This window comes from Chrysemys picta, chromosome 10 (genome assembly GCF_011386835.1).
Source record: "Chrysemys picta bellii isolate R12L10 chromosome 10, ASM1138683v2, whole genome shotgun sequence".
NCBI lineage: Eukaryota > Metazoa > Chordata > Testudines > Emydidae > Chrysemys > Chrysemys picta.
The window spans coordinates 54,324,820-54,342,041 of NC_088800.1; the positions used below are offsets into that span (position 1 = coordinate 54,324,820).

Consider the following 17,222-nt stretch of genomic DNA (forward strand, 5'->3'; position numbering starts at 1 on the left):
TGGCGGCTCCAGTCAGCACAGCTGACTGGGCCACTAGAAGTCCGGTTGGCCGCAGTGGTCAGGTCCACGTGGCTCCCGGAAGCAGCCGGCATGTCCCTCTGGCTCTTAGGTACAGGGTGCAGCCAGGGGGGCTCCACGCGCTGCCCCTGCCCGTGGTGCAAGCGCCGCCCTGAGTGCCGGCTCCGCAGTTCCCATTGGCGGGAATTGCGGTCAATGCGAGCTGCGGGGGCGATGCCTGTGGACAGGGGCAGCATGTGGAGTCCCCTGGCCGCCCCTCTGACTAGGAGCCACAGGGACATGTTGCTGTTTTCCCGGGAGTCTCATGACGTAAGCGCTGCCTGAAGCCCGCACCCCAACCTCTTGCCCCAGCCCTGAGCCTACTCCCACACCCAAACTCCCCAGAGCCCGCACCCCCTCCTGTGCCCCAACCTCCTGCCCCAGACCTGGGGCACCCTGAACCCCTCATTTCTGGCCCCACCCCAGAGCCCTTACCCCCTCCCACATCTCAACCTCCTATCCCAGCCCAAAGCCCCCCCCACACTCCGAACCCCGCGGCCCCAGCCCAGAGCCCCCTCCTGCACTCCAAACCCTTCATCCCCACCCCAGAGCCTGCATCCCCAGCCAGAGCCCTCATTCCATCCCGCACCCCAATCCTCTGGTCCAGCCCAGTGAAAGTGAGTGATGGTGGGGGAGAGTGAGCAATGGAGGGAGGGGGGATCGAGTGAGTGGGGTGGGGCCTTGGAGAAGAGTGGATCAGGGGCATGACCTCAGGGAAGGGGCAGAGCAATGGTGTTTAGTTTTCTGCTGTCAGAAAGTTGACAATCCTAGTAGCTAGTATTGACATGTTTGAATTTTTTGTTTTAAAATGTCAATTTAAGATTTAACACCCTCCCCCTAAAAGAAAAATAAGTCAGACATCATGGGCCATGTTATTCTTTTGAGTTCAATTGAGTTGTGCCAGTGGAGGATAGTATTTAGTTCTATGACTTATAACCTTTTCTCATATATTTCAGCTCCTTAAATCTGGTACTCAATGGATTTAATAGAAATTTTTAGTTGGCTTTTTTTTTTTCTTGTCTCACCCTCTTCCTATGACGTACCTTTCTGCTATAATAACTACATTTGCCTACCTATATAGTATTTACAATGGTGGTGTAGCTGTGTTGGTCCCAGGATATTAGCAAGACAAGGTGAGTGAGGTAATACCTTTTATTGAACCGTCCCAGATCTGAAGAAGAGCTCTGTGTAAGCTTGAAAGCTTGTCTCTTTCACAAGCAAAAGTTGTCCTAATAAAAGATATTACCTCACCCACCTTGTCTCTCTCTCTAATATTTAGGTTATTGAAGATATGATTGAAATAACTTTTAAATGTTTTTCTTGCTGCTTGGGAAAGCATTTTAGACTAGAAACAGGAAGTTCTGTTAGATGGAAATACTGCAAGAGAATGTGGTGTGTTGGCTATCTCAGAGTGCTGGTGAAGAGCCTGAGGGAAAATAACAAATCAAACAAGAATTTCTGGGACCCTTAGTAATCAGTAATTCCACTTCTTCCACTGAGAATGCTCAATTAAATAGGTCATCATCCGTTATGAAATGTTACTACTGCTGGAAATTCCTCAGGGATGAGAATTGTAAACAACAGGGCCAAGGGTGTTTACTGAAGTAATGTTTCCCTACCTTGACTGGAAACTTTGTTACTAAATTGGTACCTGATGGTAGTCTTTTGTAAAGGTTTATAAAAACTATTTTTTACATTAAAATATATTGTCAGCTACTTGGTATTTATTTATATAATATTAGTTTTGTGCGTGTATTGCATTCCAGTAAATATGTATACACCTCTACCCCGATATAATGCGAACCGATATAACGCGGTAAAGCAGTGCTCCGGGGGGGCGGGGCTGCGCACTCCGGCAGATCAAAGCAAGTTCGATATAACGCGGTTTCACCTATAACGCGGTAAGATGTTTTGGCTCCCGAGGACAGTATTGTACCGGGGTAGAGATGTACTTTTAATTTTTTTGTTAAATTTATCAAATTTAAAAATAAATCCAATAACGTAAAAACACACACAACCCTGAATTTCAGTCCTAAACTAAACTAATTGGACATACTATTTATGTGTATTTTAGATTTCCACTAATAGCTCCAGTCCAGTTTTCAGTTCCTCTGGTTATCTGATAATCTCTCTCTCTCTCTCTTTTTTTCTATCTGGGTTTGTGTTTTATATTGCTGTCCATCACTGTAGTATCTGAGTGTCAGATCAAAATCAATAGCTAAGTTCCTAGGGTGCTTCATGGAGTTTCTGGCTCTCCTCCCTTTTGAGAGTAACATCTCTGCTTGGGGATATGTGTGTGTGTGTGATTTGTTTGAATGCTTTTGTTTGTTTGTTTATTGATTTATTTGTGTTAATAGGGTTGGGTTTTTTATTTTAATTTGCAAGTCTTTGGGTAGTTGGAGATGTCTGTGTTGTGAGTGTCATTTTTGCTATAGGGAAAAAGCTTTTTTGAAGAGGGAAGTTTTACAGCATTTCCTAAAGACAGTCAGATTCTGAATTAACCTAATCTCCTTTGGAAGTTTTGTTCCATAGCCAGATCTCCTCAACCAAGAATTCTTTGTCCCCAGCTCTCACATGTTTTGTGATCTGTGTTGTTCCAATGCAACTGTCTTTGTAGTTCATAGATTGAAATTCAGCATTTAATATAGTTGAGACTTGATCCTTTAGCTACTTTGAAGATTGGGACTGAGGCCTTAAACAGGGATCTGAAACTGACTGTGAGCCAGTGGATGAACTGGAGCACTGGCCCTCATGCTCCTGGTGGCCTAAGCCTTGGAGTAGCGTGGGCAGACACACTCTGTACCAGCTAGAGCCAGAGCATTGTCTTCACATTCAGCTTCAAATACAGTGAATTATAGTACTCCTCACCTGGAAGGGAAGGTTGATGTTTCCTAGCAAGCTGGAGGTGAAAGAAGTAGGGCCATCAATTAATCGCAGTTAACTCATGCGATAAACATAAAAAAAAAAGTTGCAATTAAAAAATTAATTGTGATTAATCACAGGATTAATTGCACTGTTAAACAATAGAATAGCAATTGAAATTTATTAAATATTTTTGGATGTTTTTCTACATTTTCAAATATATTGTTTTCAATTACAACACAGAATACAAAGTGTACCGGGCTCACTTTATATTATTATTTTTATTACAAATATTTGCACTGTAAAATGATAAACAAAAGAAATAGTATTTTTCAGTTCACCTCATACAAGTACTGTAGTGCAATCTCTTTATCGTGAAAGTGCAATTTACAAATGTAGCTTCTTTTATTACATAACTGCGCTCAAAAACAAAACAATGTAAAACTTTAGAGCCTACAAGTCCACTCAGTCTCACTTCAGGTTCAGCCAATTGCTAAGACAAACAAGTTTGTTTACATTTATGGGAGATAATGCTGCCCATTTCTTATTTACAGTGTCACCTGAAAGTAAGAACGGGTGTTCACATGGTACCATTGTAGCAGGCATTGCAAGGTATTTATGTGCCAGGTATGCTAAATATTCATATGCCCCTTAATGCTTCAGCTACCATTCCAGAGGACATGTTTCCATGCTGACGACTCTCGTTAAAAAAATGTTAATTAAATTTATGACTGAACTCCTTGGGGGAGAATAGTATGTCTCCTGCTCTGTTTTACCTGTATTCTGCCATTTATTTCATGTTATGGCAGTCTTGGATGATGACCCATGTTCGATTTAAGAACAGTTTCATTGAAGATTTGACAAAATGAAAAGAAGGTAACAGTGTTAGATTTCTAAAGATAGCTACAGCACTTGACCCAAGGTTTAAGAATCTGAAGTGCCTTCCAAAATCTGAGAGGGATGAGGTCTGGAGCATGCTCTCAGAAGTCTTAAAAGAGCAACACTCAGATGCGGAAACTACACAACCTCAGCCACCAAAAAAGAAAATCAACTTTTTGTTGGTGGCATCTAACTCAGATGATGAAAACGAACGTGTGTCAGTCTGCACTGCTTTGGATTGTTATCGAGCAGAACCCGTCATCAACATGGAAGTATGTCCTCTAGAATGGTGGTCAAAGCATGAAGGGACATATGAATCTTTAGTGCATCTGGCACATAAATATCTTGCTATGCTGGCTACAACAATGCCATGCTAATGCCTGTTCTCACTTTCTGGTGACATTGTAAACAAGAAGCAGTCAGCATTATCTCCCATAAATGTAAACAAAATTGTTTGAGCAATTGGCTGAACAAGAAGTAGGACTGAGTGGACTTCTGAGCCCTACAATTTTACATTGTTTTATTTTTGAGTACAGTTATTTTTTTGTACATAATTCTAAATTTGTAAGTTCAACTTTCATGATAAAGAGATTGCACTACAGTACTTAGGTGAATTGAAATTTTTTTTTTGTTTTTTACAGTGCAAATATTTGTAATAAAAATAATAATATAAAGTGAGCACTGTACTCTTTGTATTCTGTGTTGTAATTGGAATCAATCTATTTGAAAATGTAGAAAACATCCAAAATATTTAAATAATTGGTATTCTATTTTTATTTAACGGTGTGCTTAATTGTGCGATTAATCATGATTAATTTTTTTAATAGCTTGACAGTCCTAGAAAGGTGATGTTAGAAACTCACGCTACCTGGTCATCCAAGCTTAGTGAGGAGTCAAACAGGGCCCCAGGAACCACTCTGACAAGGTGCGGGAGGGGCCTCCGGACTGGGCCGGGGGTTGGGGTGCAGGGGGTGGCTCCGGGGTGCAGGATCCAGGCGGCGCTTAACTCAAGCAGCTCCCGGAAGCAGTGGCATGTCCCCCCTCCAGCTCCTAGGCGGTGGTGCGGCCAGGCAGTTCTGCTGCACACTGACCCGTCTGCAGGCGCTGCCCCTGCTGCTCCCATTGGCTGCGGTTCCTGGGCAATAGGAGCTACGGGCTCAGCGCTTGAGGCGGGGGCAGCGTGTGGAGTGGAGCCCCCTGGCTGCTCCTATATGTAGGAGCCAGAGGGGGCACCATGCCACTGCTTCCGGGAGCTGCACGGGCCCCTACTCTTCTCCCCAGCTGGAGTGCTGGAGCGGGGCAAGCCCCAGAGCCTCCTCCCAGTGGGAGCTCAAGGGCTGGATTAAAACGGCTGGCCGGCAGGATGTGGCCCGTGGGCTGTAGTTTGCCCACCCCCATCTTAGCTAGTTCTAATAGGCATTCTAGTATCTTAGCAGAAGAGGTGGTTGCTTCAGTGGTGAATGATATATTTGGTTGAGTATTGTATGTGCACTGTTGTTAGGTGAGCCTGTGACTTCTCGCCATCTTGTGATCTTATATAAATATAAAGGAAAAGAGGGTATATAGTATGGAATCTTGTGGGACCCTGCAGGTGTGGGCATTCAGAGAGAAGGAGTCATTGCCCATCACCACTCTGAGCTCTGCTGGAAAGGAACAATTGGAACTTCATTGCTGTGCCAATGGCTGCTGTATCATGTAGGGCAGGTCAGCAATATGTTGTCTATTGTTCAGTAATACATTCCACTCCTGCCTCATGTTTGTGATACAGTGTCAATAGATTTAAAACATTGTAGATGATTTTTGAGTGCACACAAACTTCTTTTTAATATTCTTATCGTCCCGCGCTATTTCCTGCAGCTCCCATTGGCCTGGGACGGTGAACCGCGGCAAGTGGGAGCCGCGATCGGCCAAACCTGCGGGCGCAGTAGGTAAACAAATCGGCCTGGTTCGGCCCGCCAGGGTGCTTACCCTGGGGAACCGCGTGCCAAAGGTTGCCCAACCCTGTATTAAGGTTATAACAACCAACAAGAATGCACTTTTATGTAGAAATCCATGATTAAATCGAGTCTTTCTGACTAGTGATTTAAATCAAATTGATTTAAATCAAATTGATTTAAATCACATCCATCCTGGACATTTTTTTGAATTTTTGTATTTAGTTTAATTAATCTACTTTTGCAGGTGAGAGTTATAAAATGTTTCAAAATATAACAACAACAAAAAAATGTCTTTTACGTGTTTAAATGTTTGCAGGGTTGGGACCAAAATGTGGAAATCCATACTATATAAATAGTATATACTTTAGGTTTATCATTTTAAATGAGTAAATTTTTGACTTAATTTAGATTTGAATGGTGTGCATCTGGTGTTACTCATAGATAAGTATAGAGCAAATACAGTTATAAACCGGTATGTTAGTTATGTCATTGCTTTCCATAACGGAGATGGCTGTGCTTTGTTATGTCATGCTGAATGGGCTTCGTTTGTTTTCTGTTCAGAGTAAAGGATTTTGTTAATTCTTGGATTGCTTACCATTAGCCTAGAAGTTGGACCATGTCCTAGCATTTTATGCATTTTTAAACAATAAGCCGTGCTAGTTTAAAGAACATTTTTGATAAAGCCTTTCAGCTAGAGTGATAATTGAAATTCATAAGCAAATCAGAAATTTGTTATGGCAAAAATGTTAACTCTTGGAAATCAAATGATTTCCAGTATTCATAAAGATACCTTTCTTTGAGACTATTTTATGGAAATATAACAGTATATATTTGGTAAACTGCTTAAAAATTCAGTTTATTTAAAAATTACATTTAACATAATAGAGAGATGTAATCTACACTATACTTAAATTGAAAAAAGATTTGAAAAATAGCAAATGACTTGTACAACTTTTATTATGAGTAAAGTGGAATACTTCTAATAGCTTCATTCTAATAGCTCACATAGCTTCATTTTACATTTATTTATTTTTTTAAACATGACTGTGTGTAGTGTAAGGGTAGAAGCCAGAGGTATAGACATTGGGACTGGAATAAGGATAATAGATAATTGCTTCCATTGCCTGCTAAATTTAGAAGTGTACATTTAGAAGTTTTAAATCTCTGTCTGTCATTGGCCAACAAAGAAGCTGACAATATGATTGGGAGACACCAACAAAATGCACTTGAAACAAAGAGGCACCAAAAATGTTCAACCAAAATGAGGTCACAGTCCTGCAGATCCTTATTCATGCAAGGAGTCTCTGCTGATGTTAGGAGTGTAATTAATTTAAGTGGGAATACTTGTGTCAATGAGGATTTTTGAAATGAGTAGGAGTGTTTAGGACGGGTCCCTAATGAACTGCACAACTGCAAACTAAGGGCTGCTAGAAAACATAGAATGGCTAAAAGACAGCTTGGTCCAGATGGGCACTCACTATCTCAGGACATGGTGGAAGATACATTAGATTACAGCCTTTTGGCCATGAGTCAGTCAAATAATGATGTCCATGTCTGAGATGATACAATTAATTTAGAACCTTGTAAAATGTATGAGCACTTCACACTTTTATGTATGGTTGTCTTTCTTTTCCTGTTGTGACTGCCATTCCTTGGGAGTTAAGAATGCTCCTTTCCTAGTCATTCTAGACCTCTTACAGGAAATCTTAAAATAAGTCTATTATGGGTTGGTTATTTCAGGTGCAGGCTGCTGACCTTACCAGCCTTGATGACGGTTACTCTTTCTGTCCTTACTCTATATATCTAGTATTGACTGGCTAAGTTACACAAAAATTTACATTCCTCTTACCAGGATTCCTTTATGGAGATGGTACTCGGAGTGGGAAGGTCAGTATGTGTGAAACAGTGATTAGTGTGGTAGACTAACTCTTCATTCCTCATCTGTGGATAATCTGGTCTGTGGCTAGAATCATCAGAGGCGGAGGTGCTGAGTGTGAAAAGTCCCATCTAGATTTCCTGCTATCAGGCTGTTCACAGGCAAACAAACATGCTTATCATCCATATTGGTTTAGCCAACCCCTGGAAGGTAAGTGGCAGATTAAAAAAAATTATCTAAAAGTATTAAGAAAATGCTTAGAAATTATATTTACTTTTCAGAAGTATCCATAAAATAACCTCTGGGAGGAGGAGATAACTGCTTTGGTTTAATTAAACTTATTTTCATTTATAACTGTAGCTAGAAAGCTCAGCTTTCCTGTTTGCAGTGCTTTTCAGTCAGAGTTACAAAGCTACTGAGCTTGTTAATTTCAGCTTCCAGTTTCATAAACTTTAAGTATTACTGGTATACCATATTATGTAAAAGAGAGTTTACAGGAGTGAACCATAAAATATCACATCTGATAGACAAGTGTTTGCTCATTATAGCTAGAATCAGTATACAGTCAGACATATCCCCCCAGGTGACACACACAAAAATCCTATAAAATAACAGAAAAAATTGCCCGTCAATTATTCATTATTGTTCATTCTAAGAATTGATCTGTGATAGGCAAAGTTGAGCAATAATAAAGCTTGAGTGTAGTGAGCTAATGTAATGAACTTGTTTTTTTGTGTTTAATAAGCAGCAGTATTAAACCTATATCAAAAGTGATCTTCCAGAATACTTTGTGCGTAACGTTTAGACAGAAGATTCTAGAAACTTTTAGTGTAAATGAATTCAAATAGACTAAATGTAGAGTATTAAAATTAGAACACTGCTTTGGTTTCCATGGGATATGGCTAATATGCTTGCTTGATTATCCCGTTCAGGACACTATTTGCTTGTAAATTATCCTTAAAACTCTGAGATGTGGATGTTTTCCCATAGCCAGTTTTGTTCCCACAAGTTTCCTTAATATAGCATCATTTTTTCCCCAGTGAAGCTGACGGAAGGGGGAACCTGGGTAGTTGTATTTTTCCTTTTTGTATTGCTTAAGACTTTAATCAGTGTAAAGTTACTGTTTTGACTAATATAAAATTTGAGAAAAATACGGTGCTTTTTTCTTTTCTGCTGCTTATAGATCAGAGTGTTTTATAAGGTAAAATGTATACCTGACTGAAACTAATTTTAAAACTACTTTAAAATATTTTATAGTTTTAAGTTCCTCCCAACAACTGTAAGTCTAAACCAAATATCAGATAGATAAAAAGAGAAAACAAATTACTAGTTTTCAATCATGCACACATGATGCCTTTCAGTGTCAATATTAAGTTTAAAATGTTTGGTTTAAAACTGTAGTAGCTAATGTTCACAGGTAGAGCTAGAATAACTATTTGTAGTAAAGAATGTGTTTGAATTTCACACTCTCTCATGAGTGGGTACCCATTGTTCAGTACAGTATCAACGTTTTCCCCTTTTCCTGCGCTTTGGTGGTGGAGATTATTCTTGAAACATTTTTTGATGGTTTGTCAGCTACTCTTCTTAGTACTTTTGAGTTATTGCACTCATATTTGGAGCCTAGTTTTCTGTCTCTGTACAAGAAGGCAAAAGTTTCTCGTGAGTTCTCCCTGAGGACTACTTTGTTTCCAGACAGGATTTAGAATTATTTTTCTCCCCCAGGCTAACAGCATTTCTGATAGGGAGATATTGTTGTCTGAAGGAGTTCTGGAAGGATAGGTTTCTCCCATCTAGTGGTGCAGTGACTTCAGGGGCCTCAGCACTAAGAGCAATGTCATCTCCCATGTGCCTGTCTTTCTGCAGCAGCATGAAGAAAAGTGGGTTAGTTGGTGGTTCTTTGTTTTTTTTAAGCACTTTGGGGCCTTTCCAGAGATGGGATCTGATTTCTTGATTTTCACACTACTTCAGCCAGCCAGATAATTCCTTTTCAGATAATGAAGGATCAGGTTAGGGTATGTCTACACTACAAGAGTAGTTCGATTTTACTTAGTGAATTTGTGGAACCGATATTACAAAGTCGAACGTGTGTATCCACACTAAGGACAGTAATTCGACTTTGTGAGTCCACACTAATGGGGCAAGCGTCGACATTGGAAGCGGTGCACCGTGGGCAGCTATCCCACAGTTCCCGCAGTCCCCGCTGCCCACTGGAATTCTGGGTTGAGCCCCCAATGCCTGCTGGGGCAAAAAATGTGTTGAGGGTGGTTTTGGGTAACTCGTCATTCAACCCGCCCTCCCTCTGTGAAAGCGCCAGCGGGCAAAAGTTCACTCACTTTTCTGGTGATTGACAGCGCGGACGCCACAGCACTGCGAGCATGGATCCCGCTGCGATCATCGCTGCAGTTATGGCTGTTGTCAACACCTCGCACCTTATCATCCACCTTTTTCAGAGGCAGATGCTGAGAAATCGGGCGAGGAGGCTACGGCAGTGCGGTGAGGACATTAAGTCTGAGAGGGGCACAGACCTCTCACAAAGCACAGGACTCCGCGCCGTGGACATCATGGTGGCAATGGGTCATGTTGATGCTGTGGAATGGCGATTCTGGGCACGGGAAACAAGCACTGAGTGGTGGGACCGCATAGTGCTGCAGGTCTGGGATGAATCCCAGTGGCTGCGAAACTTTCGCATGCGGAAGGGAACTTTCCTTGAACTTTGTGAGTTGCTGTCCCCTGCCCTGAAGCGCAGTGACACCCGGTTGCGAGCTGCACTGAGTGTACAGAAGCGAGTGGCCATAGCCCTCTGGAAGCTTGCAACGCCAGACAGCTACCGGTCAGTCGCGAACCAGTTTGGGGTGGGCAAATCTACCGTGGGGGTTGTTGTGATGCAAGTAGCCAAGGCAATCGTTGATGTACTGCTGCCAAAGGTAGTGACCCTGGGAAACGTGGAGGCGATCATAGATGGCTTCGCAGCGATGGGATTCCCAAACTGCGGTGGGGCCATAGATGGAACTCACATCCCTATCCTGGCACCGGACCACCAGGCCACCCAGTACATTAACCGAAAGGGATACTTTTCCATGGTGCTGCAAGCACTGGTGGACCACAGGGGACGTTTTACCAACATCTACGTGGGATGGCCGGGCAAGGTTCATGACGCTCGTGTTTTCAGGAACTCTGGTCTGTTTAGACGGCTGCAACAAGGTATTTACTTCCCGGACCACAAAATAACTGTCGGGGATGTGGAGATGCCTATAGTCATCCTCGGGGACCCAGCCTACCCGCTAATGCCCTGGCTCATGAAGCCCTATACAGGCGCCCTGGACACTGAAAAAGAACTCTTCAACTACCGGCTGAGCAAGTGCAGAATGGTGGTGGAGTGTGCTTTTGGCCGTCTCAAGGGGAGATGGAGAAGCTTACTGACTCGCTGTGATCTCAGCGAAACCAATATCCCCATTGTTATAGCAGCTTGCTGTGTGCTCCACAATCTCTGTGAGAGCAAGGGGGAGACCTTTATGGTGGGGTGGGAGGTTGAGGCAAATCGCCTGGCTGCTGATTACTCACAGCCAGACAGCCGGGCGATTAGAAGAGACCAGCGGGAAGCGCTGTGCATCCGGGAGGCTTTGAAAGCAAAGTTCCTCAGTGAGCAGGGTAACCTGTGACTTTAAAGTTTGTGTACTGAGAAGCTAAACCTGCCCCCGTTTCTTTACCCAGGTAATGTTGACTATCCTATCCAGTTACATACCCCCTTCACCCCCCTTCCAACACACGTTGCGAAATAAAAATAGTTCAACTTTGTTAAAGCACACCGTTTTCTTTAATACTGTTTTCGCGGGAATTTTTTAAAACTGGGACGCAGACTGTGGTGCGGAGCGGTTGTAGTGTAGTGACGCGAATGCAGCTTCTAAACTCAAGGATTGACAGGCTCCGCTGCGGTGGGATGGTTGTTTCAACGGAGCCTGTCACCCCTCCTGATCGGGACTGTGTGTATGGGGGGGTCTATGTGACTTTGTGGCAGGGGGAGGACGGTTACAGATCCCCTGCTGTGTGGCTCTGTGATCCTGCCTAAGGACCGCCGCTTAAGATCTGTAACTGCCCTCCCCTGCCACAAAGTCACAGAGCAACCCACCCCCCACCACATAACATGAAAACAACCTCCCAGACTAACCAGGGTAACTAGTCACTGCATCACTGCACTGTGTATGTGCCCTGCTGCTGTGCCTGCCCCCGACTATGTACCCTGCCAAAGGTGACTGTCCTGTCCAATTACCAACCCCCTTTCCCATCCTCCTCCAAAAGAACATGATTGAAACAGTAGTTTACAGAAACGTATTTTTTATTATCAACTACACATGGCATTGGGAGGTGAAACTTGGACGGGGGCTTGTGTCAGGCGGGAAGGAAAGAACTGTTCAAATTTTGGGGAATGAGAGCCTTCTGCTACTAGAGCTCTCTGCAGGGGTGGAGTGAGACTTAGCAGGGACTCTGCCGCCTCTCCTTCTTTGCACTTTGGGTGAGGTGGGTATGGGACTTGGTGGCAGGGGAGGGCGGTTATAGATGGACTGCAGCGGGGCTCTGTCCTCCTGCCTCCGTTCCTGCAGAACATCCACAAGGCGCCGGAGCGTGTCCGTTTGCTCCCTCAGTAGTCCAAGCAGCGTTTGAGTCGCCTGCTGGTCTTCCTGCCGCCACCTCTCCTCCCGATCCATGTTGGCTTGGTGCATTCGGGTCAAGTTCTCCCGCCACTGGGTCTGCTGTGCTGCCTGGGCTTGGGAACAGGCCATAAGCTCAGAGAACATGTCCTCCCGTGTCCTCCTCTTCCTACGCCTAATCCGCGCTAGCCTCTGGGAGTGTGATTCCAGGCTAGGTTGTGAGACAGTCGCAGATGGGGCTGTGGAAATGGGAAAAAGGGAGTGAATTCCTCAGAAAGAAAAATGTAGTTGTGAACAAAGAACATAGTCTTTCTCTGTGAACAAGACCATGCACAGCACCTATCACATGCGCACTCAGCACAAGGTCGAATTTTCGGCCTTCGCATTCAGTGCCTGGGGTCTTGCACAGCACATTTGAGAAGCGGGGCAGCACAACGGAATTTCTGTTGCAGGCAGACATGGTAAGCCGTACACTTGTGGCAGTTTAAAACTTTTAGATTACCACTGGCCTCATTTCACATTTAAAGCTATGTCAGTTCCTGCAGCCAGCAATCCGGCAAGGGGGAACTCTGCCCCGTCCCACCCCCTCGCGGCTGTCCCCGGGAACGATCCCTTTCGGCTGCCCCTCTCCCGCCTCCACCGCGTGGCTAAAAACCAGCGGTTACAGTTCTGTCAAGGAACGGGAAAGCAGTCCCAACACTAACATTCCCCTACCTAATTAAAAGCAGGTCACCATGGGCGACATCACCCTGATGAGGATCTCTGAGAGCGACAGACAGAGAATGCTCCGGGAAAGCCTCCAAAGACCAGGGCCGTATGCCGCCCTGCTATGCAGAGCAATGATTCCCGAGTACGTGATAGTCTCGTGGCGCGGCAACGTCTCGTACTTCGGAGGACCCAATAAGGCCGCTCTCCCCAGGAACCTCATGGAACGGCTTTCAAGTTACCTCCAGGAGAGCTTCGTTGAGATATCCCAGGAGGACTACTGCTCTATCCCCGGACATATAGACCGCATTTTACTGTAGCTGCAGTAGCAGGGAATAAACAGTAGAGCGGCTTGTGCAGGACAATCACTGAAAACCGGACATTGCTAGATTTTTTTTCAAAACTTGCACTGCCCATGACTAAACCGTTAAGCGCATAGGGCACACTAATCATGAACAACCCATTCTTTAAATTGTTAATATTCCTGTTTTGTTAAAAATAAATGTTTAGATGTTTACAACACTTACTGGCTGATCCTTCACCAGATTCTGTGTCCGGGGTAACGGCTGGGGACGCTTTGTAGGGGATCTCTGTAAGGGTGATGAAGAGATCCTGGCTGTCGGGGAAATCAGCGTTGTGAGCGCTGCCGACTGCCTCGCCCTCCTCATCTCCTTCCTCATCTTCCACGTCCCCTAACATGTCCGAGGAACCGGCCATGGACACTACCCCATCCTCAGAGTCCACGGTCACTGGTGGGGTAGTGGTGGCGGCCGCACCGAGGATGGAATGCAGTGCCTCATAGAAATGGGATGTCTGGGGATGGGATCCGGAGCGTCCGTTTGCCTCTTTGGTCTTCTGGTAGCCTTGTCTCAGCTCCTTGATTTTCACGCGGCACTGCGTTGCATCCCGGCTGTATCCTCTCTCTGCCATGTCTTTAGAGATCTTCTCATAGATCTTTGCATTCCGTCTTTTGGATCGCAGCTCGGAAAGCACGGACTCATCGCCCCACACAGCGATGAGATCCAAGACTTCCCGATCAGTCCATGCTGGGGCCCTCTTTCTATTCACAGACTGCACGGCCATCACTGCTGGAGAGCTCTGCATCGTTGCCAGTGCTGCTGTGCTCGCCACGATGTCCAGACAGGAAATGAGATTCAAACTGGCCAGACAGGAAAAGGAATTCCAATTCAAATTTTCCCGGGGCTTTTCCTGTGTGGCTGGTCAGAGCATACGAGCTCGCACTGCTGTCCAGAGCGTCAACAGAGTGGTGCACTGTGGGATAGCTCCCGGAGCTATTAGCGTCGATTTCCATCCACACCTAGCCTAATTCGACATGGCCATGTCGAATTTGGCGCTACTCCCCTCGTCGGGGAGGAGTACAGAAGTCGAATTAAAGAGACCTCTATGTCGAACTAAATAGCATCGCAGTGTGGACGGGTGCAGGGTTAATTCGATGTAACGGCGCTAACTTCGACATAAACGCCTAGTGTAGACCAGGCCTAAGGCCTCATCAGTCTTTTGAGAGGATATGGTAGGACCTTAAAAGGGAATATCCTGGATTGTCTGCTGAACGTCTGGTGGGAAACCAGATGATTGCAGACGCCAACATCTGTCCATAGTTAGTGTGGACACCTTAACTCTAGACACCAAGTAAGCTCCGTTCAAAACTGCTTGCAGGGAGGTTCTAGCCACTAGTTTATCGTCCTCTATTCTGTCCTGAAAATTATGCCTACTCTCCTCTGACAACTTGTCCAAGAACTTCAGAATGTTGTCCCACATTGAGAAATTGTATCTAGCCAATAAGGCCTGCAGAGTGGAGATATGATACTGAAGCCCAGATGTGTTCTCTCTTCTACCCCAAAGGACAAAGAAACAAAAATGTGATTCTTCATTCCCTGCTAATAATACCATTAAGGAACCTGGCAAAGGGTAAGTGTAAAAATGTTCATATCTTTGAAAAGGGACAAGATACCTCCTCTCAATTCTCTTAGCTGTTGGGGATAGAAAAGCGCCAGTTTTTGCCACAAGTACTTTTGAAGGCTCCAGAATGGCCTCATCAAGTAGACTCACTCATCTGAAAAACCCTGCTGAACTTAGAATATCCACTAGTCTATGGAAGCTCTCCTGAACCACCTCAACTTGAATGTCAAGAGAGCTAGGTACTTTCTTTAACATTTCTTGAAATTGTCATGGACAAGAGAGGAATCCCCAGACATTGTGAGCTAATCCAGTGATGAGAAGTTTGAGTTCAAAGAGATTAAGTTTAAACCTCCTGTAATGACGAGACTTCTTGATACTGATCTCAACGTCAAACACAGGAGCCTTAATGTGTTCATGGGATTTGACTCAGAGCCTGCTAGGTGACTTTGCAGCAGAAGGAACGGGAGAGGCTGTGAATGGGAGGCATGCCCCAGGAGTTCCAAAAAGGCCAGTGCTATGTCATGAAACTCTAGCCATAACTGCTCCATGGGTCTTGGTCTCTGGAACATCTTCAAAAATCAGACAATTCCAGGACCAGGATCTTCCCACTGATGATGTCTGTCAAAGCCTCCTATCTCAGGAAGATGGTGCCTAGGAGCCAACCTCAAACTCTGAAGAGGAACTGAAGTCGTTTACAGGCCATAGTTGTGCCATGCCCCTTGATGGCAGAGATGGAGAATGTCTGTCTGGATGATGCTGGTCCTAGGAACAATATACTGGGTTTACCCCTCAACTGGACAGGATGAGAAAGAGTTGGACGTTCTTAGGACTTGACCATCAATGGTACTGTGATCTGCTGTTCCTGCCTTGAAGTAGCATAGGACCCTTCTACTGGCAGCGAGTGTGCCAGAGCCTGGGGAAGGACCAGTACTAATATATCTACCTCTTGCACAACTGTAGAATCCAGCACTGAGAGGCAAAGTCAGGCTCTTTCTGCTACAGAAGCCTCAAGTATTGTCAGCACCGCAATAAGAGTTGGCCTTGATGGCCACAAAGCCAGCGCTGAAGCTGACGACTTGAGCCAGAGCTAAGCAGAGGCCAGTACTGGGGAGCATCACCTACCTGCCTTATCTACTGCTCTGCTGATAGATGGCACTAGGTATCTCAATCTCCTGTCAGGATCAGATCTACTGAATGGTGCTCACCAGATCGCTTGTGCTTTTTCCTCAGCAGACGACAAAGGGATCAGTACTTTTCTTTTGATGGTCTTCTCTGGGGGAAAACGGCAATGACCAGGGCATTCTTAGCCAAGCCATACTTGGCACCCACACCAAGGAGGCAAGGCATGGTGACCAGAAACAGCTCAATTCACTACCTACAGATAATGCTTCTCCTGTTTAATAAATTAGTCTTAAAATAGAAAACGTGTTTTGATATATTAATTTTTTCTAATGTATCCAGCATTTAAGGTAGTTTTATTTAATAAAAAATTTAAACGCTGTTTTTGTACATTTTTAATTAAGTTAGAATGGAATTTATTGGAATTAATTTGCAAATTGGACACCATTAAATTAGGCTTGAACAAAGACTGGGAGTGGATGGGCCATTACACAAAGTAAAACCATTTCCCCATGTTTATTCCCCCCCCCCCCCCCCCCGCTCCTCCACAGTTCCTCATATCTCCATGTCAATTGCTGGAAATGGGCCATTTTCATTACCACTACAAACAGTTTTTTTTCTCTCCTGCTGATAAAAGCTCACCTTAACTGATCGCTCTCCTTATAGTGTGTATAGTAACACCCATTGTTTCATGTCCTCTGTGTATATATGTATATCTTCCTACTGTATTTTCCACTACATGCATCCGATGAAGTAGGCTGTAGCCCACGAAAGCTTATGCTCAAATAAATCTGTTAGTCTCTAAGGTGCCACAAGTACTCCAGTTTTTTATTTAGTAATTTTCTTGATTTTTTTTAATTAAAAACAAACCATACATGTACCCTGAACAAGAAACCCCAAAGAGAACATTACCATGTTGTTTTTTATATGTGGTACCAACCTTCTTCCTTGCCCCCAAGATTCCTTCACATGACTCCCTCTTGAGTTCCCTTTCCCAGCATTTCCCAAACTTTCCTACACACCATCCTCAAACATCCCCCTCTCCTGCCCTCCCTGTTGCGTAACTCTGGTATAATGGATAGTTTTTTTTAAAAATGTTAAGGGCCAACATTTTCCCTGAAGCAGGTTGGCTTCACTCCTATTAGAAGGCGGTGACCATTTTGAAAGGGCATTTTGCTAATGGAAGCTCTGTAGGTTCACTGTCATTAGGAAGAATAGATT

General features: G+C 44.3%; 2 protein-coding genes across 6 annotated transcripts in view; one reads left to right on the forward strand and one right to left on the reverse strand.

Moving 5' to 3' along the window:
- Nucleotides 1-17,222, forward strand: part of ADCY9 (adenylate cyclase 9) — a 201,883-nt gene that overhangs the window by 10,984 nt on the left and 173,677 nt on the right. The gene's annotated exons all lie outside the window — the stretch shown is intronic.
- LOC135973794 (uncharacterized) lies at nt 11,514-16,489 on the reverse strand. The gene is made up of 2 exons (XM_065558699.1): nt 13,490-16,489; nt 11,514-12,496 (listed from the first exon to the last, which is right to left on the reverse strand). The coding sequence occupies exons 1-2, from the start codon at nt 14,064-14,066 to the stop codon at nt 12,021-12,023; spliced, it is 1,053 nt and encodes a 350-aa protein (XP_065414771.1). The 5' UTR covers nt 14,067-16,489; the 3' UTR covers nt 11,514-12,020.

Coding starts and splice junctions, on each gene's coding strand:
- LOC135973794 (XM_065558699.1), bottom strand. CDS start 14,066: ATGCAGAGCTCTCCAGCAGTGATGGCCGTGCAGTCTGTGAATAGAAAG. Junction 12,497..13,489: donor ATCTGGTGAAGGATCAGCCA/GTAAGTGTTGTA, acceptor CCATTTCCACAG/CCCCATCTGCGACTGTCTCA.